At 36.5% G+C, this 26,312-nt stretch overlaps 4 protein-coding genes across 4 annotated transcripts; 2 read left to right on the forward strand and 2 right to left on the reverse strand.

Annotated features, from left to right (window-relative positions):
• Positions 1–332: 332 nt before the first annotated feature.
• On the reverse strand, positions 333–2,234 carry LOC143451915 (turripeptide OL11-like). The gene is made up of 3 exons (XM_076952694.1): positions 1,921–2,234; positions 1,269–1,355; positions 333–887 (listed from the first exon to the last, which is right to left on the reverse strand). The coding sequence occupies exons 1-3, from the start codon at positions 1,992–1,994 to the stop codon at positions 842–844; spliced, it is 207 nt and encodes a 68-aa protein (XP_076808809.1). The 5' UTR covers positions 1,995–2,234; the 3' UTR covers positions 333–841.
• A 2,209-nt stretch (positions 2,235–4,443) lies between these two features.
• LOC143452536 (uncharacterized) lies at positions 4,444–7,676 on the forward strand. The gene is made up of 8 exons (XM_076953548.1): positions 4,444–4,462; positions 5,153–5,231; positions 5,351–5,602; positions 5,822–5,933; positions 6,105–6,202; positions 6,291–6,445; positions 6,770–6,922; positions 7,184–7,676. The coding sequence occupies exons 2-8, from the start codon at positions 5,180–5,182 to the stop codon at positions 7,325–7,327; spliced, it is 966 nt and encodes a 321-aa protein (XP_076809663.1). The 5' UTR covers positions 4,444–4,462; positions 5,153–5,179; the 3' UTR covers positions 7,328–7,676.
• A 166-nt stretch (positions 7,677–7,842) lies between these two features.
• Positions 7,843–11,498, forward strand: LOC143452535 (uncharacterized). The gene is made up of 5 exons (XM_076953547.1): positions 7,843–8,237; positions 8,694–9,050; positions 9,198–9,290; positions 9,550–9,744; positions 9,956–11,498. Exons 1-5 carry the CDS (start codon positions 8,055–8,057, stop codon positions 10,814–10,816), a joined length of 1,689 nt encoding a protein of 562 aa, XP_076809662.1. The 5' UTR covers positions 7,843–8,054; the 3' UTR covers positions 10,817–11,498.
• A 6,022-nt stretch (positions 11,499–17,520) lies between these two features.
• Positions 17,521–19,830, reverse strand: LOC143452717 (uncharacterized). Its single transcript, XM_076953772.1, has one exon. It carries the CDS (start codon positions 18,099–18,101, stop codon positions 17,523–17,525), a length of 579 nt encoding a protein of 192 aa, XP_076809887.1. The 5' UTR covers positions 18,102–19,830; the 3' UTR covers positions 17,521–17,522.
• Positions 19,831–26,312: the final 6,482 nt, after the last annotated feature.

The following is a 26,312-nucleotide window of genomic DNA, read 5'->3' on the forward strand; positions in this document are numbered from 1 at the left end:
TTCAAATAGATAATGTAGTGGTTCTTAATACTTTTCATGCTTGCGAATCGTTATAAGTCCAAGATATGCCCACCCAAAATGTAGCTAAAACTTACTGTATTCCTAAAACTGCTTCTACAACAAGTATGAAGGTCATAGTTACAACGGCAACATTCAATTCAATTACAAGCCGCGACTTCTTTTCGTTTTTACTTCACATGTTCACTGAACCGCACGATTTAAACCCACTTCTGATTGTATTATGTCGTCATAATGGAAACCTGAATCGGCCATTGACGTTTACATTCAAGTGTCTCCATTTTATTGGTTTGCACAACGCTTTATGCAGCCAGGTTTCCCAAATATAGTATACAGTAGTATCGAAACGTTAAGACTTGTTTTATTTCGGCAAACAAACTTCATAATTGAGGTCTTTGGAGAAGGAAATTAGAAGCAACCATTTTGGGCGTTTTGTCAGACAGTTGATAAACACTGTGCTAAGAAGAAAGACAGATTCAAACAACATAACGCCCTTGCAGTAATCTTCAAAATGTTAATTATAATTAATAAATCGGTAAATTAATCATATCAATGCTGTCTGTGAGTTTTGATTCTTGCAAGTTGCCGGAATAGCTTAAAAAGTTTGAATAGAAAATTTCTATGCTAATAACGTCATGCAACTTTGTCTTCTTTGTAATTTTTTGTTGATTTATTGCAGCCCGCTACAGCACAATCAATTTGTACAGAAAATTCTATTGTAAGTTTCATTAAGCGTGCGCATTTTTATGAAGTGAATGACTACATAAGAAAATATATACAAAGTGTTATATCTTTGGCCAACACCATGAAGCTTGGTATGGGTCTAAGAGCAACGACCTTCCGACATCTTGTAAACATTCGAACCTGACCTAAAACATGAAAATCGTGTACTTTAGCACATTTTTTGTTGTCTATGAACGTAGAAAATAATTAATACGATCTTGTGTCAACAACAAAACATGTATTGGACAATAACAGTCTACATTATAAATTTTCATGTGATGTTTTCAAAAGCAAAGATAGACAATGAAATTTCATAGATCAATTCCAAATTTTAGACCGTTAACTACTGTAAATGGGTTTGAACGTTTTTTTAATCTAATGTTGATTAATGATTAGTGATTACTAATACCTGATGACCCTAATAATTATTATTAATTACTATTATTATGTGTTGTTATAATTAATTATTAATAATTATTATTATAGTCTACTATTATTAATATCTAATAATTACTATTATTGCTTACTTGCAAGCCTCGAATCGAAGCATACATCCATTATGGTAAGTTTTTCCGTCACTGCCGCAAACTGGTTTCTCCATTCTATTGCAACGACTACAAAAAAATAATAAAAAGTTGACTGGTTGGAACACCCTACACTCACGTTGTAGTGTTACCAATATGATCTTTACTGGTAAGCCGAAATGGTAGAAAAGGCAATTTGAATTGCCGCTGCTGAATTGAATTTCTTGAATTTTCAAGAAATTTGACAGACAAGTTAAGTAAGCAACAGGGCTGGACTCATGCCACTGTGAGCGATGCGGCTGCGTTGGGTCCCACGATTTTCTGTGTTCTGCTTAGCACCAAAACAAAAATATAAATTTAGCTTTTATTTTGCACAAATCACAGTGTTACAGTATTTCTCACTTTGTTCTCGAAAGAGAATGTTTCGGTGAAATTATATCACAAAGCAAAACTTCGGTGGAAGCTGATTTGCAAAGAGTTGACATTCGGTTTACGTTATTATTAAACCATTAGATAATAATTATTAAGTCATTATTATTATTGTTATTAAATTACGTTATTTAAAATCGGCAAGGGGCCACACCATCAGTTCTCGGATTGGACCCCACGCTTCGTAAGGCCGGCCCTGGAAAACATTACCAGTTTCACGACTTACAACATGCAACGTCTGCCCTCTGATGTAGAAACAAAAAGCAAAGCAATAGCAAAAAGCAAAACTATTATTCTCATTTTTGATTTACAGATTCAATAGGGATCTAATCTAAACTGAAAATAAACTAGAATTTGTCTTATTTTGTCTGAATGTCTGAATTTTGACCTACTGCTGTAGCTGTGCTGCTCTAACGGTACTCTAACTTTTAAACACACCTTCTAATCAGACAACAGCCTTATATGAAGCCAGAAATATGATTATTAACTGGTGTTGAGAGAAAAGTGCTTTGTGCTCATGGCGTGTTGCTCAGTTTCGACATAAAACATTACGTTCGTACATCAGCAGAGGAGTGACATTGTAAACGTCTTTGTGTTTACTGGTTTGAACCTGTTCGGAGTAAACAAGTTGTTTGTTTAAGAAAACCTTAAGTTGAAGTTTTTTCTGAAGCTTTGTCCAGATGGTAAATAAATTGAGTGACCGAGAAACGCTCAATCATTGAATTCAATACTACTATACTCAATTTGAATTGAATTGCATTTGAATTGAATTGCATTCAATTGAATACTCAATTTTCGGAATAAGCTGTCCATATGGATCAAACATTCGTTGTCTGATGATCATTAGCAGTCTGGAATGTTCACAACAAATTTCGATCTCTCAAAATATATCCGTTGTGTGGCAAAGAAACACTTAGCTGGTTCGCGCAGTTCGCACCACAAGCAAAGTAATGACGTCAGAGATGAAAAGTTGTTTGTGCAATGCTTTTGTTTATGGGTGATGTGATGTAGCGAACTTTGCTCACGTGTAGCAACAGCGGACGAAGCTATAATTCCTAGTCGAGAAACAATTAGCGTATAAAATGAGAAAAACTTGGACGATTTCTTTCCATACCACTTTCATCACAGTGAAATGTAAGTCGTGTAAGCAAGACATATAAAAGATCTCAGATTAATTTGTTTGTTTCGCTTCATGCCAACGACCTCCCTCTAAAAGTTGTTGTCATGCCAAATCGATCATACGTGGTTCGCTGTCACCCACATTTCTGCGATCGTGGGAAAAGCGTTATGTAGGGCTTGTAGGCTTTGGTTTCTGAGAAATCGTGGAGCAGTGCTTGCGTGATCTTAGGAGGCGCTGTCTTGCATCAACTGTTAATTTGTTGTTGGAATTTTGATAAAGTTATTTTTGCATCTAGTGGAGTGCAGGAGTGTTGTAATACGCGCGGGCTTAAATGAATTTCTCAACTAACGTAAATTCGATTTTCGAAAAAAAACTGAAAAAGGAATATTTTGTTGATTAATAAACTATCTAATTGTCATAGCTGCCAAATTTGTCCTCACGTACCACTTAACATACAACAAACTACTACAGCGGATTATGTTACTGTCGCATTCAGGAATGTGCTTGTCACATTTTTCTCCTCCCACAGAAAAATGATAATCACCAGCGAAATGGAATCAGAGCCCCATACACTGTTTTCCAGCGCGTATCACGGTTTGAAACGAAACGGAACTCGGAACGTGTTCTTCCAAGTCAAAGACAAGGTTCAACGGATTGAAGTTTTCTATTTTATTACTCAGTCAATAATATATATACATATATATAGTATACGGTTATACGACTACGAAATGTATACGGTTACGATGTACGAAATGTAGGCCCCAGAATCCCAGACTCTGTTTTCCATTGTTCCATTGTTCATTCCATTCCATTGCATACCATTGTTCGCAAACTGATGGTTGGTCACATTGCTATTAAACGAATGTTTTGGGACACAATTCGACATGCTTCAATGTCTATTGACCTTGTATTGCTGTTCTGCTTTGTTGCATAATGAATGTGTATTTATTTTTGTTGCTTCGATCGCTGTTTTAACATCACCACTTGTTTCGGTCGGTTCGGTTTGAACTGTTTTCAGTTTAGTAAAACATGAATTTTAAGTAAATAAGATCTGGTCCTTGTTAAAACAGAGGGAATTCTAATAAAAACAAACCGGCGATTGCAGAACGAAAACGGTCAACTGTAAAATCGAAGTCGGTTCTTAAACAAATGAACTAATTAGAGCAAAGACATCACTAGATAGTGAAGAAATTCCACGAGAAGCAACTGTCCTTTAGTGCCCCACACTACGCAGTAAGATTTTGGTGTGAACTGAAAAGTATTTTCAACACGTGTTTAATTTACTCGAGTGCGGAACTAACTCTGTTAAAATCGCTTTTTATTGCTAGTCGCTGAAAAGCTCTTCTCTTTCAAGGCTCATTAGATGCCAAATAGTCTCCGACATGTGAATTGCAGATAAAGGAAACCAGGGTTGCAACAATTTTACAAGCGTCCGCGCCATCGGCTGATTTCTTTTGATGCTGTTCTCTTTGCGTATTGGGATTTTTACTGGCGAATAGCAGCAAACCAATCCAAATAAGGTTTAGGAATGCGCTAGTCTTTGCCATTTTCTCGGCTTGAAAACGAAGCCGCATTGTTTGGCTGATGTTTGCAAGGTTGTACCTCGAGAAACATGTTTTTCACTGTAGAAGAGGCGCCGACAGAAGAGGTATTTTGTTCAAATGCTGAGAAAAACAAATTAAAACTTTTATGAACTACAGTACGATAAAGTTCTGAGGATTGTAATGAGTTTAAAATACTATACAGATAGGAAAAACTTAACTATGTCTTTTATTTACACTTAACTTTCTCCTTTGCAATAGTAACAGTTGTTGTTTCACATCAGTAAGGAAATATGGTGAGTATAGTGAGACAGAGAGTCGTAAAAATCTCGCACAAATTTTACGGCTAATTAATGTACAACCGTTGTCTGCATTGTTATAACTTATTAAAGTTGTAATGATTGATGATAATTGCTGCAACGTAAAATTTGTGTGCAACGCTGTACTGTGAGCCTGCTGCTTGTCAAGATTTTATTGGAGCTTTATATAAAAAATATATCTAAGCTTTAAAAACGAGTCTTTTTTGTGATGTTGTTGAAACAGAAAGAGCAAGGGGCCACAGCTTTTGCTAAGTAGCAAAATTGAATGTCAAAGTCAGTGAACTGTGTCAGAAAGAAAGTTAATTATCTCTATTATTATGAGACAAGATCGAACCATTTTCAAACAAAAACGCGGAAATAGCCCATAAATAATTTGAGCAGTTTCACATTTACGTACACGTTTGGGCTAGTATACTTTTCTTTTTTAAAAGTGTATGCTTGCCTAGTGTACAATTAATGAAATTTCATCATTTGCAGCGTTTGGGCTAAATAAACTTTTACAACATGAAGCCTCTGTTGTTTTTCTGCGCTTTGCTTGGGCTTTCCGTTGCACAAAGTGAGTAAGCAAAGTAAGCCAAGAATATTTATACTGTTCAGCTATAATGCAGAATCATTAACCGAATTGTAAAGATTTTTATTGTTACAGTTAACTTATGGAATTTTTATTATGGGTAGATGACCTGGATATCTTCACTCCAAAGCCGAGTTACATGCTTTGGGCCAGAACCGTTTTCAAGCTCCCTCACGCCTCTATTGGTCAGTGTGCGTCCAGATGCGTATCCATGAGGGGACGCTGCTTGTCATTCGAGTACAACAGACGCCACAGATCGTGCTTTGGTCGTAGGCACGGTGAAGAGGTTTTAAACAAACAAAATCGACCTCACATCAGAAGAAATCGTCGTTATGATTTCTATGTTTCAAACACAGGTGAAAGTTGTCTCACTGAATATTTCCTTTAATAAGTAACATCCTTAATAGTTAATATGTTATACAGTAATATATCCCTATGTGATATCCTTAATATCTTGAAAGAAAAGATTGTAAGCGGATATGAGATAAAGGTTTCAAGTTGACTTTTTTTTTTCAAGATTTTGGATTACAGTATATTGAAAACTTTTTCTCTGTGATTTCTCACAAAATTTTTAGAAAAACTGTCAAGGGCGTTACGTAGACGAGAGCATGCTCCACAGCGCCCCTCAGCGTCGTCCACAAGAGCACCATTAACGCAAGAATCGATTGTCGTGCTCCCAGCCACAAGGTATAGAGGCTAGATGGTCAAATAGCAGTCCCTGTAAACTTTTCATGCTACATTCTCTACTGGTGTACCAAGTACCAGTTTTTAATTAATTAAGTTACCTAGTCACATATAATAGGGGGACAAGTCAAGAACGTCTTCATTTTCTGTTTCATGAAAAGCCTGTTTTTGCAGGTTTATTCCACCTGCTAGTAGAAGAACTACTCCAACAACAACAACAACAACAACGACGACAACAACACCATCAACACGTACACGTCGACCAGCACAACGTATGTCTATGCTATTGAACTTAATGTGTTCAGCTAAAAACTTGTCCAGAATTATTTTGTCTTCTGAAACGTGAGCTTCTTTACACAGCATGCTTTGAGCCGGTGGGAATTGCCGATGGTCGCATTCCAAAGTCTGCTTTCCGAGCGTCGTCTTATTACAAAAGCTACAAACCTCAAGGTGCGAGACTCAATGGCGACATTGCGTGGATGGCGAACGCAAATAACCAGAATCAATTTTTGGACGTAAGTCGTTTCGAAATTTCCTGAGAAGATATTTATTTTGTTTTAGGAAAAAATGCTCCGTTTCCCTGCTTTTTGAAGCTCTAGTTTAACAAATGTTATTGCAAAAAACACGTTCCAGTATGAAGCTGCAAATTCGCATTTAACTTGAGAGAAATACTTCTCGATGCCAAACAAAGTATGCTAGGAATGTTATTAACAAACATTAACTTTTCCTGGAGCCCCATAGAACGTTTTACCAGTTTCACCTGTTCATACGAAATATTTATTTAATGGCCAATCATTTGCTAATGACCGTATTCTTAAATTTATTGGTATCAAATGCAGATTGATCTTGGACGGGAGGTCCAGCTCACCGCTATAGGAACCCAAGGTTTCTATTACTTCTTCCGACAAAATTACGTCACCAAGTACAAGATTCTCTACCAGAATCAAAGGGGAAGCCTCACCGCTTATCAAGAGGTTCCTGGCGAGGACAAGGTGCCGTGACTTGAATATAAGAAAATGAAAATGAAGCTGTCACATTAAGTTAAAGATGTTGTTTTGAATGCATTTTTTCCTAGAACAGTGGTTGAGAAATTGCTATTACTGTACAAGCAACGTTGGTTATCATTTCATTTTAAAGCTTGTTGGTTTGGCTTTTTATCTTCATTAGTTTAGAATTTTCAGCCTTGTTTCAACCGAAGTATCGTCGACTCAGCTGAAATATTGAACTACTATACTCACTATGTATTTTGTCAGATTTTTGATGGAAACACTGACGCTTCAATCGAAAAACGAAACAAATTTACAAATCAGCCGTTCCGCGCACGTCACATCAGGATCGTTCCAACCGAGTGGTACGTCAATATCGCCATGAGGGTGGAATTGTATGCTAACTGCTAGAAGGACTTTGTGTGGATTGCAGAAGATACTCAATTTTGGAACTCTTCTTTTTGATAGTGATTCTCTTCTTACTTTTCCACCGAAATCTCTTGTTTGGTTTTTCATATTTATGTTTAACAATGTTTTGCAGAATTCCGTTGTAGCTGCTAATTTGAGTGACACTTTGCCTATATTAAAAGCAAAATTTTACAGTGTACAACATTCTTCATGATTATTATATATGACGCTGCATTCAAAGCATATGTCGCATATAAACAAAATTTGCTTTAAAGAACTCTTTGATGGATTGGATGGTTTGAGTTGCCTATGATTAGAATCGCTTCCTGCAATAAATGTGAATTTCCTGTTATATATTTGCTAATGAAATATGGCAAGGGTTTAATGAATGAAAATGTCAGAGTTAATCTGTCAGTACAAATGCTGCTATTCTCCCGAACGATTCTTTAAAAACATCTCCGTATAAACGTGTTGTTATTCTACGCATCACTGCACTCGCGTCGCTTTAGGCAATTTTAGACGCTTTGGTCGACAACACTGAAAGCAACTGGTACCGGCTGCGGTTTTGCGCTGTAAATTAAAACGGTAAATACTTTATTGAAATTTGCAGGTTGGGTCGAAAAGAAGATCGCAATTTTACGTGATTTACAGAAAACTTTTAGCGGTTTGCTGCGCAAGGAGATTATAAATAAAGATATGAAATAAAGTTAACGGATTATTTGAATGAAAAATGGAAGTTAACATGAAGCAGAAACAGGTCCCATTTTGCATTCTTCTTCTCAACTTGTTCATGCTGTTGACGTCATCGCAAGGGTGCCCGCTTGGTTGCAAATGCAACACGGACTTAAAACAAGCCAGTTGTGTGGCTATAGACTTGGACAACGTACCAAAACATTTGCCCTTATTCATTGAGGTAAGATTGTGCGGTGAATGCGTAATGATTGTAATAAAACTAGCTTAGCTTTGTTGATGTTGAATGTTTGTCGAACCCCTGTGCCGAGTGTTGCTTGTGCGGTTCTAAAATAACTAAAATAAGATTGAAACATACGTGCGATCACAGCCTGAATCGATGTCCTTTCTATGCTGTGCGCTTGTGCTTGGCGTGAAGCGCACGCAGGAAAATTAGATATGCCACAAATCTTGATTACATTAATCCTTCAAAAACTGAATCTTATTAGAATCAGCATTCATTGCACATGCATTCGTAGCATCGGGTCAGTTACCGCAAAATGACAACAACTTGGACACGCGTTTATTAAAAATTAGAGAGGGAACGTTGCATGCTGGAATTTTAACGATACTTCGTTAAGCAAGAGAAATTCATTGTATCGTTTCGACGTCAAATTTACAAGCTTAATTGTTTCCTCAGAAATTGGATCTTTCCAAGAACAGCATAAGAACCGTGGGTATGGGATCCTTTCCACGTCAAATCAAGCTAATTAGGTTGGACTTAACAAACAACAGACTCACAACCTTGCACGAAAAGTCACTTAATTCAGAGAAGTCAGAGATGATCAAGTCGTTGAAGTGGTTATCTCTCAAGTCAAACAGACTGACCGAAATGCCAACAGATGCCTTGGTCGGGTTGGCAAAGCTAGACGAGCTATCATTGGCTAATAATCAAATCAAGAGTTTGTCATCCTTTGCATTCGACGGCCTCGTCGATTTACAGACTTTGGATCTTTCGAAAAACAAAATAAGCAGCATTGCGAATGATGCGTTTAGAGTGAGTCTAAATACAGTAGTTTGTCTAAACAGCTAAAGTGCGTTGTCTAATTTTACTGTAATACTGTAAATTTATTGAAAGTGTTTGGGTGTTATTTTACTCTGAAATGTTAAAACAAGAAATCAGTTTTGCTTTGTTGGAATTTAGAGCCTCAACAACGTGAAGCAACTGGATCTTTCGTCAAATCAACTCATCACTCTCTCACCCAGCTTGTTTCAACATTTAACGTCATTAACACGAGTTCGTAATAATATTGGTTAATATTGGTTATTATTTAATTAATTAATTATGACTTTAATGTGTACAGTTTGCCTCATAATTCTGTTACTATTTGTGTTCAAAAGAGGATACGTTAGATCAATGTTGTGTTCAAATTATAGGTAGTTTCGAGTGACCTTGACTGACTTATGTGGCTATAACTATGAATTGTTTTTGGTCTATGTATTACCTGACTGAACTTATACGTGGCAAATAATAGCACTGCATTTGTTTTCTTCAGCTTAACCTTTCTCGAAACACCCTGACGAAAATACATCCCGAAGCTTTGACCCATTTTCCACGGCTCCAGGAGCTCCACTTTTCCGCAAATCGGATCCAAGTTCTTCAAGATGAAACGTTTACTTACTTAGCTGAATTGCTTATCCTGGATTTCAGCCGAAATGAGATAACGAAGATACACTCCAATGCGTTTCAAGTAAACTTTTACTGGCAATAACATTTTCACATAACTTACTGTACTTCTTGTTACAGCCCATAAACTATGTAGGCCTACTGTTTGACCTTTCATCTGGAGTGCTGGTGCTTTTATTGGTGAAACAATTATTACTCCTTCATGCTACCGCCTACAAAAGAAGTTTGTATAAAAAACCTTCAAGTTTTATTTCACTTAGTTATTTATTTTTTAGGGTTTGACCCGCTTGGTAAATCTAAATCTGAGTCACAACATGCTGACGTCAATCATTAATGACGCAGGCAGCTATTGTCTATTTAATGGTATGCGATCACTTCGTGTTTTGCGGCTTGATTCGAACAGAATTACGTCACTTCCGGAGAAGGCGGCCGCGTGGAACGGACTGAATGCTTTGTCAGAGCTGCACCTGTCCGATAACCTCATTTCTAAGTTTCCGATTTTGGAGGAAAACACGAGATTGCCACGATTAACTTTGCTGGAATTTAGCTCCAATCGACTTTCATTGTTTAACACTTCCGCATTTGCTGCATTTCCCGCGCTCGAACGCGTTGATTTAAGTCAAAATGTGATCAGCGACGTCAGAAGTGACGCATTTGCAGCCAACATTATGTTGAGAGACATCAACTTGCAGGGAAACAAGATAAAAATTCCATACGCTACTTGGACGCTTGGGAAACAACAGAGAATCGACTCAAGGGGCCATAAGCGTGTTTCTTGTGTAGCGCACCTGGCGGACAACCCTTGGATATGCGACTGCCACGCGTTGGCGTTTGCGAGCTCCATTTCAAACTTAAACTCGCAAAGCGATGACTCAGCTAAAGTTTACGTTAATACTGACGTAATGATTTGTGACGCACCAAGCAAGTACAAAGGTCAAAGTTTGACCGAATTTTCGGAAAATACGTCGTTAGATTGTGACGTCAAGCCACCGCCTGATAATAACTTGCTGGTGTTGACAATTTTAATTTTGATATTTTTCGGAGCTTTTTTAATTTTTTCGTCAAGGTTACCACTGAAAGCAATATTTCCTATTTATATCCAAAAATCAACGAAACCTATATCTAAATATTTATGATCATTTTTTGAAGTCGTATTGTAATTATGACGTCATATGTGCTTTTACAAATCAAGCTTTCCTTAAGATCCTGTTTGGCAAGTTTTTGAAATTGTGAAATTTTATTTGTCCTGGCCAGCGTCGAAACTTAAACATTTGTTTAATTTAACATTTTACAAACGAAAGAAAAATGTTTTCCGAAAATTAAAGTATAGTTTTGGACTGCAGTATCTATCCATATAAGAACATTTAGTAGGCGTCTGGTATTAGTTATATTCTGTATACATTTTCACGTAATACTGGATTCACGCATACGCAAAAATGTGTTTTTTATTACCTGAGCAGCGCAGATGCACGCGCGTCATGAAAATAACGACAAATACAATTAACGATAAAAGTCTTACATTCTTGATCGGTCAATCATATTCCCATTGCTTTCGAACGTGTGACGTCATCGGTAATTAAAGCTGGCGGTAAAGGCTTAATGATGTCATAATTATGTTACCAAATGTTTTAGGATGTGTATTTGTTGTTTTCAATTGCAATAATACCAAGAAAAAACGGTATAGAGACGTTTATCGCAGATATAGCATCTTGCCATTATGACTTAAAATTTTAACGTATATAAACTAAGCAAAATAAGCAAAAAACCGTAAGGTCAATTTCCGCGGAGGTAAAGGAATAAAAAATGTTGAAAATAGAAGTTATTTCTTGATTGCCCCAAAATGATATGGAATAGATATTGCAAAATTCATCCTTTGACGTCATCAGCCTTTCCAGCGCATCGCTATGCAACCGAATTCTTCATATTTGGCGACGTGCACTATAGCTTCGTTATTACACAAAAGTTGATTAGAAGAAGCAAGCATAAATATATGCTTGGAGCTGATTTGCTTACAATTTTTCTGATAAAAAAGATCATTCCACCGCCTACGTACGTCCAAGCAAGTCTGGGAATTTCTTCTCTTGCAGGTTTGCGTGTGGCATAGCACGAAACACTATATCATGACTTGTGTAACTCAACTATAGTTTGTCGCTCGCATTAATGGAATCAGCTGCTTCATCTAAAGCATTTTGTCATTGGTTTTATTTTTAGATGTGTGTTATTGCACTTTCAGCTAAAATTGAATCGCTGTAGGCTATTTAAAATCAAAACGAATGTTGGGTAAAACATTGCCATGCACGATTCAAATATGATTAGTTCGTGTGGCCGACGTGACAAATGGCGCATAAATATTTTGCAACAATACAACACAAAGCCTTGCATTGATTAACACAGCTGCAATGAAAGTTATTTTTGTCAATTTAATCGGAATCTGTAAGGAAAAAAATTCTCAGAAGTATAGAGATTGACAGATAAACTTAGGCTTATGAAGTTGTCGAAAAACATTTTTAAACTTTTTCGGGTTTTATTTTCGAAACCGTCGTGAGTTTCGTGTTTCACAAATTGATGAGAAGCTGCCAGTGCGTGCACCAAATTTTGAACTTTGGGAATAAAACATGACCAAGTTTTAGTCACAACAGAAATTTTGTAAGTTTCACAATTTATAAAATTTTATGCTAGAATGCAAATATATATTATTTCGTGATGTTTTAAATGCAAAGCGTTTTCAACTTGATCTTTACAAAACAATTCCATATTAAACTACAGTACCGTGTTCATAAAAAGATACTCTGTATAATGCAAACATTTATTTCATTAAGAGCATGCCAAATTAAAATATATCCCTGGTGCAAATTTATTGAATCTGACGCGAAGACAATTCTACAATGAAAATACCAATTTACTGCGTCTACACATACAGTATATCTACTTATTTGTTGCCCAAATTACACAAAACGCCATCCCACGACCGGCAGTCCGTCGATTAGTTTGGTACTTATTGCGTTAATTAAATCAGTTGCTTCTTTAAAAGTATATTTGGTCACTGGTGTAATTTTTAAATTTGTTGGGTTTGAATTTTCTGCTAGAGCTAGTCAATTGCTTTCTGAAAAAAGTTGTAAATTGGATAAAAAAAGATTACCAAAGCACAATTTACAAAGATGATAATAAGTACATGCTGTATACGTGCCAAATGCTACGTATTACATTGCACGAGCAAGCCAAACCAAATCACCGTAAGAGTCGGTTGTTACGAATGCATGGAAAGCTATTTTTGTAAGTGTAATGTTGGAATCCGTGGAAATCATTTCTTAGAACATTTGAAATTTATAGAAAAACTTACAAAGTCGTGCAAAAATCTTTTTCAAACTATTAGGAATTTTATTATTGCAAACATCGTGAGTTTCGTGTGTTACAAATTCGTCATAGACTGTCAGTGCGTGACGAAACTTTGACGTTTGGGAATAACACATGAGTAAGTTTAGTCTTTATTTTACGCTTGTTGATATCTTGTCCAGGGTACACACATAAACTATGTTTAAATCATATTTATTTAAATCAAAAACGTTTTTAAGTTGATCCGATTTGATTTAATATTACACCATGTCTGCCAAGGCTTGAAGTTTTGTAAATTGTTTTTTCGAGCGACTTTTTAAAATTAAATTTGTCAATGTCGTTTCTCGGTATAATTGCCTACTATTTAAATTCAAAGCCTTTTATGTATACATTAAACTTTCCAAACTGAATATATGATTACGTCATACACTGGCAAAAATAAAAGAACAAGACTCGTCATGCTGAAGGTTTGTTGGCAAAATATGAACAAATATAATATTACTTTTGCAAACACTTTCGGAAACTAAACTTGCTTTAAAAAAGCCAGAAAAAGTTAATTTTTACATTTTTGCGGTTTGCAAACACTACATTGTTACCAAATACTCATATATATAGTGACGCCATCCACGCGGTTTGAAATACTACCGAAAGTTACGATTGTTGAATCATATAACATCAAGCGCCGTAACCGCGCTAAATGTACGAGATCATGTATAATATACAATATTAATAATTAAATATACCCGGAAATAAAGGCAACCTGTACTTATAATAAAAAGTTTGAAAATCGCAGCTTAGTTATGACGTCACACGTTCGTTGTACGCGGTCAAGTGTTCTTCAAAATCTCGTTATGACGTCACCACTATCTTTTGAAACGTTTTAAGAAATCATTGTAGCCTGATCTATCTTGGTCCGGGCCCAAACTTCTCCAATTGCTTATTTCGGATTTTTACACAACAAAGAAAATAGGGTTTTGAAATCAAAATTTATAAAATACTTCGTCATGTTTCGATTTCGGACCTTTTCAGTTATACATTTAAAAAAAGTTCAGACGCAGTTAACCTGTTTTTTCTTTGACGTCATAATCCATAAAACCGAGTACACAACTACACATAGCCAATCGTGTTATACCTTTGGCACGAAAAGGATATTTCGATGCGAAAGGGTATTTTTAAAAGATTAATCACTGCAACTCAAATTACAAACGATTATATAATATTTGCATTAATCTGCTTTCAATTAACGGGACAGCAAGCGTATTGCTTGCCTTATTTAAGTAACAATAAACACCCATTTTATAAAGGGTTAGCCAGAAAAAAATATTCCCATTAACGTGATCTCATCAGCAATCAAAGACGCTGTAGTCGTTTTAATTACGTTACAAATGCTTGATAAGGTATGCTTTTATTTGATTTATTTCGGAAATAATGCAACAAAAAGTAGTTTTTAGAAATATAACAACGTGGATAAACGTTCAAAAATATCAACAAGCGGTTATAAAATTCAAAGAAATACGAGCGCTTGAAACCTGTACTTGCAAATATTCTTGGAACTGGTCGTTATAAGTGCAGAGGTAGGATTAAAATAAGGCACAGGTAACTATATTGCTGTGACGCAAATAAGACTTGAAACACGTGACCAGCAACGTGATAAGGGTTCAACGTTCAAACAACGTGGTGATGATCACGTGATGGATTTACAACTAAAAAATTTGAAAAGTACATACCGAAAAAATGCCTTTAATCTCGTGCAATAAATCTTATAGCCGTTAGTGCATAACACGTGGCGGTCGCGTGACGCAGAGCCAAAATCGTCATTCCAAAATCGTACTTTGCGGAATGTTGAACTTATATCTTGTGTCAATGGTTAAATTCAAAGTAACGACATTTGTTACAACATTTGCATATTGTAACAAAATTGAAATTATATCATCGTAAAGTGAAAAGTGCAATTGATAGAAAGTATATTAATATCATAGGTATAGGTATATAGACATAGGTATATATAAATAGAAGATAAAAGCGAAAGCGACATACAATACTTTTAATATTCAACATCATTAAAAAAATGATAATTAAATCAGAACAGATTTTAAAACTAATAGAATAATTAAGCAATATATCAGCAGATTAAGTGGAACATCGTATAAGAATAATTTCTGCAGAAGTTGAAATCAAAAAATTAAAAGATCCTTTCTTCATCCTCCAAGACATCGACATCGAGATGTTGCAGATTTCATGTTTCATCCACAATCTTCCCTTATCGCCATCGATGCGTCCAAAGTCTTCATATTTGGTAAAAGCGTCAGACATATTTGTTTCTGTAATGCAGAAAACTTAATTGCAGAAAGCGCGCATAATAACAACAGGAACTAATTAGCAATTTGTTGATTAAAATTCATATCGCTATCTACGCATATCTTTGCATTTTATGCACAAATTGTATATTACGCCACATCACGACCCTGTAACTCAAATACTTCAGCACCCGCATTAGTTTAATTAACTTCTTTTTAAGGATGTCGTCATACTGGTATTATTTTTAGATTTGTTGGATTTGCATTTTCTGCTAACGAGAATCTCTTTTTGTTCTAAATGTTAAAACTGGCTAAAAACATTTTTAAAGCACAGTTTAAAAATAAAGACAGCGCAAATTTTACATGCGACACCCCATCTATCTATTATTTTGCACAAAAGAAATCTAATAAACTTAATTGATGACCTTAAAAGCTATTCTCGTAAATTTCATTGAAATTCGTGGAAAATATTTCTCAGAAATTTAGAGATTGACAGATAAACTTAGACTTACTTAAATAGTTTAAAAACTTCTTCACACTTTTGAAATTTATTTTCGCAAATGTCGTGAGTTTTGCAAATTGGTGAGAAACCGACAGTGCGTGATCAAGCTTTGAACTTTGGGAATAAAACATGACTAAGTTTTAGTCACAACGGAATTTTTGTAAGTTTCACGATTTATAAAATTTTGAGCAAGAATGCAAATGTTTATGTTATTTCGTGATGATTTAAATACAAAGCGTTTTCAACTTGATCTGTAGTTTAATTCAATATTACATCATGTCTGGCAATATTTTTAAAATTGATAAACATTCTTTCATGTGATGGCATTTTACAATTAAATTTTTAGTGTTTTTTCTCTTTCCAATTGCCTACGAATTGAATGCAAATTTTTTTATGTATACAATAAACCATCCAAATCCGATATATGATTACATCATACACTGGCGAAAAAAGCAAACAAATTGCGCCATCCTAAATGTCTCTCCGCACAAGCTTTTTGAACACATCGTAGATGCAAGTCGCAAGTTAACCTGCGACCTTCAACCATCACATCACCTCAGGGATGTTTTCAAAAGTGTTTGCGTGGCATCCAATACTTTATATTTCTGTAAACCACCTTTATTGCAGCGCATTTGATGCGACCTATAATACTATAAAGAGCTAGTTTGCAAACCGTTACTGCATTTGACGCTCTTTTGAAAAATTGTATGACGAAAACCGAGAGCGGACGCTTCGTAGGATTTAGTTAGCATTCACAAACGTGATTTTGCGTAAAACGTAATTTAGTTGTTAAGAATTCAGTGACTAACGTCACGTCGTAAATATATAATTTCATTATGACCACACTATGTTCAACACGGTTGACATTTTGTAATTGATGCAGTGACGCAAAATCTAGAGTAGAATACGCAAACGTTTCTACATTACGTAAATATAATTGCGTGGAATAAAGCATGGGAACTTTAAACAACGTTTCGAAGACGTTATATGCTATCATACAAATTGGGCCGAATTTTTCGGTAACAACTGACACGGACTGAGTATTATGAGCTAATGCGAAAGTGTTAAAACTTGTCGAACTATAGATTTGTAGTTTCAATAAACGACCTAATTTGGTAATTACCTTGTTTTTTTCGAATTTTAAAACAAGTTTAACTGAAAACGCACTATACCATTAACACATGTTTATCTTGCAAATTTTACGCCCACGTATGCTTTCCCACTGGCGTGTCAAGTGGCCAAATATCAGACGAAGATAAGAATATACCGAAAATTAATTACGACAAAGTTTCTTCTGTAACTTTATGGACCGATTAAAGGCATTTAGACTAATTAAATCAAGGCCATTAAATCAACAACATTTTCCCGCGCTATTTGGTACCAGGGTCCACAGGAATCAATGTTTTAAAAATGTGAATTGCCAACCATTTTGGAAACGTTGTTAAGCATATTGAACAATGCGGAGGCAAAACGCTCGGTTTTGCGCGTTATATCGTAAATATCTTTTTACTCAACAGCGCGGTAATCTCAAAACTCTGTCAAATTTTGAAGGTAAGCTTTTAAAATTTTACAATTACTTGTAGGTTTCCACATCAACGTGGACCATATTTCAAACGGCAGCCCGCAACCTAAGTAAACATAAGCTAACCATATAGGCGGAAATTTAGCATTTTTCCCATACAAAGTACTCCAAGAACAAGCAGCCTACCTTCACACCGGGTTCTTAACATTCCTCCCCAAATCGTTGGAAACAGTGATGATTCCCGGATGCCTTACGTTTTTCTCCTGATCGCACGAGATCTCATCGGACAACAACTTGATCTCCTTGCTGCTGCAAGCTCTCTCGTTTGATGAGGACGCAACACCACTGCTCTCTCCGCTGTAGAGCGACTTTAAGCTTCCCTCGTTGCTAATAGAAACGGCCGAGACCGCGTGCTTGTTTCCAGGAAGCGTTTTCGTTTCCTTGTCGAAAGCGAGATTGGCGAATCCGGTGTAATGACCTTTCTTCGCAGCGTCCAGGGCATCTTTGGTGGCATCTTTTGTGTCATCCGGATTCGACCTCATCTTTTCGATGTTGGGGATTGTGATCATGTACCACACGAACCAGAAGAGGACTCCAAAGAAGATGCTGATTCCTCCGATGTAGCCGACAAAATCCGAGTAATTAAATCCTCCGACAATCCCAGCAATCATCAAAGGGATTCCGGCCAGGAGCAAAATCGCTCCGATGATGTAGATCGGGATGCATTTGGTCAAATCGCCATTCCTTTTACAGCACGGAAATCTCATTTTTTAATCTTTTGTGTCGTAACAAAGAACATATAATTCCGACACAGAGTAATAGGTTAACTGTCTTCCTTGTTAAAATATCAGTTCATGTATAATTCATAACACGTTTCCCGCTCGTTTACGTCGGTCGTCTGTAAAAACATGTTTCTTAACAACAGGTTTTCAAGGAAAAGCTCCAGAATAAGACGCTATTCAACAATATCTAAGCACATGAAAGACGCAATGCTAGTATGTTACCCTCCACACGATAAAGACGACAACGAATCATGTCTATCAAGGCTGTTTGCTTAACAGTTAGCCACTGACAGGTTTAAATTGTTGATTGAATCTGAAACTTGTTACATAGATAGAAAGTTCTCGCTAGTACGACGAAGATCACCGGTTGCGCTCTTTTCAACGCTTTGCTTGCAACTACGTGTACATCTATGTAAAGAATGTTATATAAAACTTGTTACATTACACACGCTGCATTGTAGGGAAACGGATATAACGCTAATTTGTTTTGCACAAATTTCCACGTAGTTGTCTAAATGTCTCTTTCTCCGTAAGGGAAATCATTTCCCCTGGATTCTTGATTCACTTGAACGGCCGTAATCGCAATTTTCAGCGACGTGACTTTAAGTTCGTTGCAAGTGGCCCGCCACAAACTGAATACTGGGATTTTTCTTCTGCTATATATAAGCGTGGCAATATTACGTCACAGTACGATAAACGCGCGACCTAGCAGCTATTTATAGAACAGTTCGTGCACTGCATACATTAAAAAAAAACGAAATATTTCACTTTCGACAATTAGAGACTTTTTTTGCGGGAAGCGCTTTACACAAAGCCCCTCGGCCGCACCAATACCTCTGATACCGCGACGTAAGCGAATAACATCATATTATATCTGTGCGTCGTTATCCGTCATCCACAACCAGCGTGGTTTATGGTTTGCATTTAGGAAAACTTGACTCTATTTTACCAAGCCGCTTTCCCACTAACCTATTTGCCGATAACTTAACATTCTACAGTGGTTTGAAGTCTGAACAACTTGCGTTTTAGAACCTGTTTCCTCCGATCTTAAGATCCAATCAAGTATTTGCATAATTCATATTGTTCTGTCCTTTTTGTATGCTACAAGAATAGGCAATTATTCGCTTATAATGCTTTCAAACCACCGTGTTTATTTTTGGAGCTAAGGCCACAAACTGATTCCTCCACAAACTTACTTGCATGCTACAGTACAACATTGCTCACATTATCCACGTGGGAATAACTCTATTAATGAAGTTGTCATTAACATGAAAGGGCTGATTTCCCAATTCAGCGGCAACGTTGCCACAACCTAACACCACCGTTCCATTTGAAAGCCCTCATCAATACAATAAACAGAATACGTAATTAACATAAACAAATGGCCCTTAACGTCAGTACGCAGAAACAACAGAACCTCAATATAGGAGATTACGTCATAACCGTTGGATGCATAACGACGTTCAATGAAGAAAAGTACCCTGGTTATCTTAAGTTAGTTTCAGTTCTTTAAAACTAGCCAAGTATATTTGTTGTCCATGAGTTTGCGAAATTCTGATTAACAAGTTTCTGTGTTGCACAAGACCATTTTTTGCTATTTTAGGAGAGTATCAGTGTAAACATCACAATGCTTATTATAACGCATTTCATGTCGCGTTCAAAATACCGTTGATATGATCGTTACATAGTCGAAACACAATAAACAAAACAACGGAAAACTTACAAGGCATCGAAAATAAGAAAAGGTTAAAAGTTGCCAACGATCGACCTTTGCTCACTATTATGACGTGGAAAAAGGATTTTTCAAAATAACGGAAGCGTTTTTTCCGTCGTTAACTGCGTTGTTAGTCACTTTTTATAGATGGTCGATAACAACCTTAAAAAATTATGGGATGGAAATTAGGTCAGACATTGTCTGCACTTTGGACCATACACAAAATATCAACCATCTTTCAGCTATACTAGGCTAATACGTGAATCGTTTAAAGTTCTTAGCACATTCACCAAAAGCAACAGATAATTAGCTGTGTATTCTCCGTATTACATAAATTACGTGCCAAATATCTTCCAGCGGCCATAAAATATGACTCAAAATTTGACAGGAAATTTTGGCACGAAGGAAAGACATTTCACTGAACAAGCTACGCTAGCTAATACAAACACATACCATGCTGCTATGAGCTAGGCCTAAAGGGCTCCGGTTCATTTTTATTCAAGCGAAACAGAACCGTTTTCAGTTATTTGCACTGTTATACTTGGTGCGTGGTTACCTTAAAATTTGTGTTGCCTTTGCGTGAACACAAAAAGTCAACTGAAATGGGCACGCATCAATAAACACGTGTCGTCACGGCACACCTTGTGATCTTACCAGTATTATGACGACACAATAGACAAGACGATTGTTTACCTTTGACTACCCAGTTTAACAGCGTTAAAAGAAATTTAATGGTCTCAAAAATTCCGATTGAGGATAAGCGCATTACATAACATCCACTAATCCAGGCTAATTTTTTGACTTAAAACCATTTCTGTTGAAGCTAAACTGACACCCTGCCGTTGTGTTAACTCTAATTTCTATTGTTCCTCTTGCGTTGTAAGTTATGCGTTATAATGAATGGGAACTGGTACCGGTTTTTGAACGCGAAATTTGATATAGCAGAGTTATGCCTCGAGGTAAAGCTGATGACAAAGTACGGTCGCCAACACATTACAGCATTAAACCATACGGCCACGGGCATATGACAGCACAGATAATAGGTTATTTGCTTGATTCTTACGACACTAACTAATCAGCGAGTGTTATTACTAAAGACTTGAAACCTTATATACACCATTAACACCAAAGCACTAGCTTGCCACGACTACCTAGGAGCTTGGGTCAAATTTAAAATTAAATTTGTATTGGCGTAAAAATGGTTTTAGCCATGGTTTTGAGCAAATTAATATTCTTCAGTATGCAGTGATGGCTTATCGAAAATGCTGCCAGCTTTTAAAATACATTCAAACTTTCAAACAGGTAATCGACGCCTACTTAACTACGCCTATTCAACTATGGCTCTCTGCAATCACATCTATAAGTTAAAAACATATTTCCTTGCTAAAATATAGACTACAGCAACGGTTCTCCTTGTTTACAGGTGTCTAAAGATGAACAACATAAAAAAGATTAAATGAGTTTGGCTGCCTATAACTGGGTCTGAATAAAATGTACTTAAAGTCTTAAACCAAGTTGTTAAAAATCAACAGAGTTGGCTTCTATTGCGTCATAATGGTATCGTTTTTCAACACTGTATTGTTATGGTTGTAGAAATGCTCTTACGACTTTAACATTGTGGGTCAGAATCTTGCAATGGTAAAACTTTGGAATAATTGTATCAATGCTACAATGTCACTGCTACTGCCACAATCCCGTGTTAATAGCTGCGAAGACTTCACCTAATTTGTAAAAAAATAAAACTGTCTTGGCTACTGCACCTTTTATCCAATCCGACTTACAGTAATATTGGTAAGTACATTTGGTGTTACTAAATAACATGTCAAATACATATGTTCTCTTGTCAATGCATTATAAGTATGAATTCTATGACCCCGTACATATCAGTTTAGATATATTAACTACAAATAATTTCCGGTAAGGCAGCATGACTTGCGTGGCGTCACTCTTTGAAGCTGTGTCACGTCACACGCGCGATGAAGGTTGGCAAGCTGGCATATTGCCGATAGTAGTTCGATGACAAACAGCACTGGATCCATTGCGTGTGAAAGCAGGCTTGTGAGGGCGTAATTTTCTATAGTGTGACGTCATTATTGATATAAATACGTGGATCAAATTTTGCTATGGGCTGACGCTCATAATTTTGCTGTAAAATTTCCATCTTTACTTGTAGTATCATGATTAATTTTCAAAAGTATACAAAAATTAAACTTGCGGTTGGGTATAGTAGACAAAAAATTGACAAGTTTGTTTCCATTCATGAACGTCGGACACAGTTGATAGGTTGGTGTTTTAATACAAGCAGTACCATTATTTTGCCAACCAACTCTACCATTACTTCCAGTCCAAAATTATGAGCGTGGCGAAAATTGAAAAATGAGTGAATTACTTACATGAAGCTTTTTTTCGGTTGAAACTGTATTTTGCATTTTGCTGTTTGATTGCGCATTCTAGCGTGGTTTCAAATCAATCAAAATGAACGTAAGGTGACGCTCTTGGCAACTACAGCTTTGAAAATCAGTGGTTTCTTCTTATTTAAGATGGATCTACAAATTTACATTGTTTTAAGTTCGCTAAATCACTCACTAGACTAATTTAAAGAAACGTTAACAGTAACAGAGAATAATCCCAGCATGAACTTTACGCAGAGTAAGAAATTCAAAACACTTAATGAGCTATCAGTTATATAAGAACTGAAAGTTTGTCCCCAAAGTTTAATGGTAAAATTAATTGATATATCCAAGGCATATTGACATAAACATTAACACATGCGGTCTACAAAGATATTTTTCAATATCAGAAACACTTACTCAAAAGCTAGCCATCAAAATTGTGATACAGGGGACGAATTTACACCGCATAGAAATGACCTTTGATACCAATTAAAACGTCACAATCTAATTAGAGAACTGCGATAACGTCGTGACGTTTAAAACCAACAAAATTGTTTGCGTTTGGTAAATAACCAAGGTCACACAATGTATAATACTTCCCCATGTCGTTTGCTGTAACTCGGCTTATTGTGGTGTCTTTTGTGTAGAGATACTTTGAGGATGTTTTCGGAGATCTTTTTTTTAAGTATCCTTTAGTTTGCCAAACTTATATTAGGCAAATATTTGAACACGCTCGGTTGGATACTTATGGTTCTATATTGTTCCAGCATTTATGAGAGTAAATTTATTGCTGGTAAATGTAAGATTTGGACAAAAAGTGTTCAGAAATTATTGATTTATAACGACAGAACTAAATTAGTGACATTCATTCGAGAGGTAACACACAAACGTTGTAAATAAATTGCCGAAATGGAGACCAGAAAACCTTATTTCACCGCCAAATACGTAAAGTGTAGGCTGAAAAGTGACAGAAAGACAAAAAGAAGAACAAATCACTTGTGTTAGCAGCCAAATGTACAACTTTAGAAATGCGTTTTTATGACATGTTATACCAGGTATATATTTATACATACAGCTTGTTTAAGTCTGACGTCATGAAAAGCAGTTCAAGACCAAGTCGTGAAATTTTTTTTCGCTTCTTATTAAAGGCAAAGGTTTCAGGCCAATGTTCCCTCTAAGCTGCGCGCGTGCGCAAATGCGCACTACTGACACGGTCTTCGCGCACAGAAATTCTGTGCTGCGCACAAGAAAAGAATCAAGGGACCGGGTAAAATCTGGACACGACGCAATTCGCGGATCGTCTTTGGACGGTTGAAATGGACGATTTTTGCGTAAGCGTCCATGGACGATTTTAGGATAAGCTTAAATAGCGGATATGAGGAAAACGTGCATGGACGGTTTTGGGATATACTTAAATAGTGGATATGACAAAAGTGTCCATGGACAGTTATGGAATAGGCTGAAATAGTGGATATGATGAAATTGTCCATGGATGGTTTTGGGATAGGCTTAAACAGTGAACATGATAAGAGCGTCCATGAATATTTTTTGTGATAAGCTGAGCTGACAGGAGAGAAGTGATTATCATTGTCCATCCAATAAAAACTTGTTTAAAGCAGTGGTTTCGAGATCGACCATGAACGACTTTATGCTAAGCTTAAGTAGCGGATACGAGAAAACGTCCATAGACTGTTTCGGGATAGGCTTAATTTAGTGGATATAATAAAAGTGTCGATGGACAGTTATGGAATAGGCTTAAATAGTGGAAATGATGAAATTGTCCATGGACGGTTTTGGGATAGGATACAGTGAGTATGATGAAACTTTTGGGTATTGTAAGTGTAAGCTATTTTAGATACAGTATTTTTTTAATAGAAACCACCCTCGAATAGAAACCGCACGATTTGATTAAAAATACAGTAAACAATAAAAACCGCCCTCGCATAGAAACAGCAGAAGACAATGCTGAAATCTCTTCGGTATAATATAAAGGTCATTGAGAGCTTGCACATGCGAAAAACAGCAGTTTTCACATTGTAGTAGTGATCGGATAGTAATAGAATAAAACCCTTTTGTCAAAATAGAGCACAGAATTTTATTGTTATCTAATCCAGGGATTCTCAAACTTTTTTGTTCTGCGACCCAATTTTGAAAAAGATATTTCTATGCGACCCCATTTTGGGGACATTCACGTTAATAACATTAAAACGGGGTTAGTTCTTTTGTCTATTAAGACTAGGGTTAATTAGGATATCAATAATTAATTTACAGCAATCACAGCGTAACTATGCATCAATTGTTACGATTGGTTATATTTTATCGTTCGACATTTCACACCAACGGTTGCGGTCAATCCTTCAAAAAGGCATTTCTTCGAAATGGATAGCCTATTAACATGACAATTAAAATATTTAATAGCCTTTTTCCATGTGCACAGGCCGGGCTGGTTGTAAAGTCATCAAGGACCACTTACATAACTGCCCTAAAATGCAGTCATTTCCATGTGAATTTTTGAAAAACTTGGCCACTTCAGATTGACATCATGGTAAGACGACAACCTACCGGCACTAGACCAAAATTACGATCCCAAAGTTTCATTACGCGACCCCATTTGGGGTCGCGACCCATAGTTTGAAAAGCGCTGATCTAATCAACACTACCGGAACTTCATGTAATAAAAATAGAAGCCGCCCTCAAATAGAAGCCGCACAAAACCTTCAAAAATAAAAAATAGTAGCCGCGGTTTCTATTCAAGAAAATACGGTAATTGTTATGTGCTAATGGCAAATTTTTTCATGGCACTTGGGATAAATGAATGTTTCAGCACAGAAAACATGAAAGGCAACAAGACAGTCTGAATTGTGGCCCACATGCTTTCAAGGTATTTTTAGAAAGGATGTATCCAAATTTGTGAAGATTAAGTATATATGTAACGATTATTTTCTCGCTCAGTGAGCCAGGTTTTAATTTCACGCTTACGGTGAACCGCGACACCAATAACTGTGAGTCACTTTCCACTGTGAATTGAGTAGCGTTATCACGCTAATAAACCAAACCGACGATCCTCGAAAAGCCACATTTTATTGGTCTCAGCCAGACGCCGACTCAGACTTTTTCTTTTCTAAAATCGCACAATCTTTATATACAACCAGGGTGCCAAAACACGTGATTAAAATAGTTCAACAAACGCGTACACGGTGCTGATTGGTAAAAACGCTCGCTTCAAACGAAAATACGATGATAAGTAACAACATGTGGGGACAAAGTCCGTAACATATAATCACTATTATCATGATCACTATTTGGCATCACAATGTATAATTGCGTATATTCCTAAAATCAAATTGGATTTTAAGGAATTGTGAAAAATAGCTTTTCTATCCCAAGCAAGGTTGCACATTATTCAGACCCAGAATGGAAAGCTTGCTGTTCTTGGGTGAGAAATCCCCTGTGCAATAAGATGAAATAATAGCCATCATACGCCCAATTAATTTAACTTCTCCCCCGCGTTCACATTCAAATATTGAGTGGACACAACACCTTTCAAATACATTAAAATTGAGTTTTTATTGGATGGACAATGATAATCACTTCTCTCCTGTCAGCTCAGCTTATCACAAAAATTATTCATGGACGCTCTTATCGTGTTCACTGTGTAAGCCTATCCCAAAACCATCCATGGACAATTTCATCATTTCCACTATTTAAGCCTATTCCATAACTGTCCATGGACACTTTTGTCATATCCACTATTTAAGCTTATCCTAAAATCGTCCATTTTCAACCGTCCATGGACGATCCGCGGATTGCGTCGTGTCCAGATTTTACTCGGTGCCAAAAATCAAACTTGAATTGAAAATATAATAAACGCATAATAATGGCCGCAGTGAGCACGTCTGATGTTGCTCACAGTGGTCCAAGAGACCGCTCAGGGAGTTAGTGTGTTTGCTCAGACTCGTGAAAAATTAGAGGGAACATTGTTTCAGGCCTTTGTGACGTGTAAACATTATAACGTTCGTAAATTTGTGAATTAACGATATTGAAGAGACGGGTAAGTGCGAAAACAAGTTAAGCATTAACCGAAGAAGA

The sequence above is a fragment of the Clavelina lepadiformis genome, chromosome 4, assembly GCF_947623445.1.
Source record: "Clavelina lepadiformis chromosome 4, kaClaLepa1.1, whole genome shotgun sequence".
Taxonomy (NCBI): Eukaryota; Metazoa; Chordata; class Ascidiacea; order Aplousobranchia; family Clavelinidae; genus Clavelina; species Clavelina lepadiformis.

Bases quoted from the DNA above. Each gene is read 5' to 3' on its own strand.
- LOC143452717 (XM_076953772.1), bottom strand. From the start codon at position 18,101: ATGAGATTTCCGTGCTGTAAAAGGAATGGCGATTTGACCAAATGCATC.
- LOC143452536 (XM_076953548.1), top strand. From the start codon at position 5,180: ATGAAGCCTCTGTTGTTTTTCTGCGCTTTGCTTGGGCTTTCCGTTGCA. The intron at 5,232-5,350 runs GTGAGTAAGCAA...TATTATGGGTAG, and splicing joins TGGGCTTTCCGTTGCACAAA to ATGACCTGGATATCTTCACT. The intron at 6,203-6,290 runs GTATGTCTATGC...TTCTTTACACAG, and splicing joins TACACGTCGACCAGCACAAC to CATGCTTTGAGCCGGTGGGA.
- LOC143451915 (XM_076952694.1), bottom strand. From the start codon at position 1,994: ATGAGAATAATAGTTTTGCTTTTTGCTATTGCTTTGCTTTTTGTTTCT. The intron at 1,356-1,920 runs GTAAGTCGTGAA...ATTTTTTTGTAG, and splicing joins GAGGGCAGACGTTGCATGTT to TCGTTGCAATAGAATGGAGA. The intron at 888-1,268 runs GTAAGCAATAAT...TTCATGTTTTAG, and splicing joins CTTCGATTCGAGGCTTGCAA to GTCAGGTTCGAATGTTTACA.
- LOC143452535 (XM_076953547.1), top strand. From the start codon at position 8,055: ATGGAAGTTAACATGAAGCAGAAACAGGTCCCATTTTGCATTCTTCTT. The intron at 8,238-8,693 runs GTAAGATTGTGC...TTGTTTCCTCAG, and splicing joins ATTTGCCCTTATTCATTGAG to AAATTGGATCTTTCCAAGAA. The intron at 9,291-9,549 runs GTTCGTAATAAT...TGTTTTCTTCAG, and splicing joins ATTTAACGTCATTAACACGA to CTTAACCTTTCTCGAAACAC.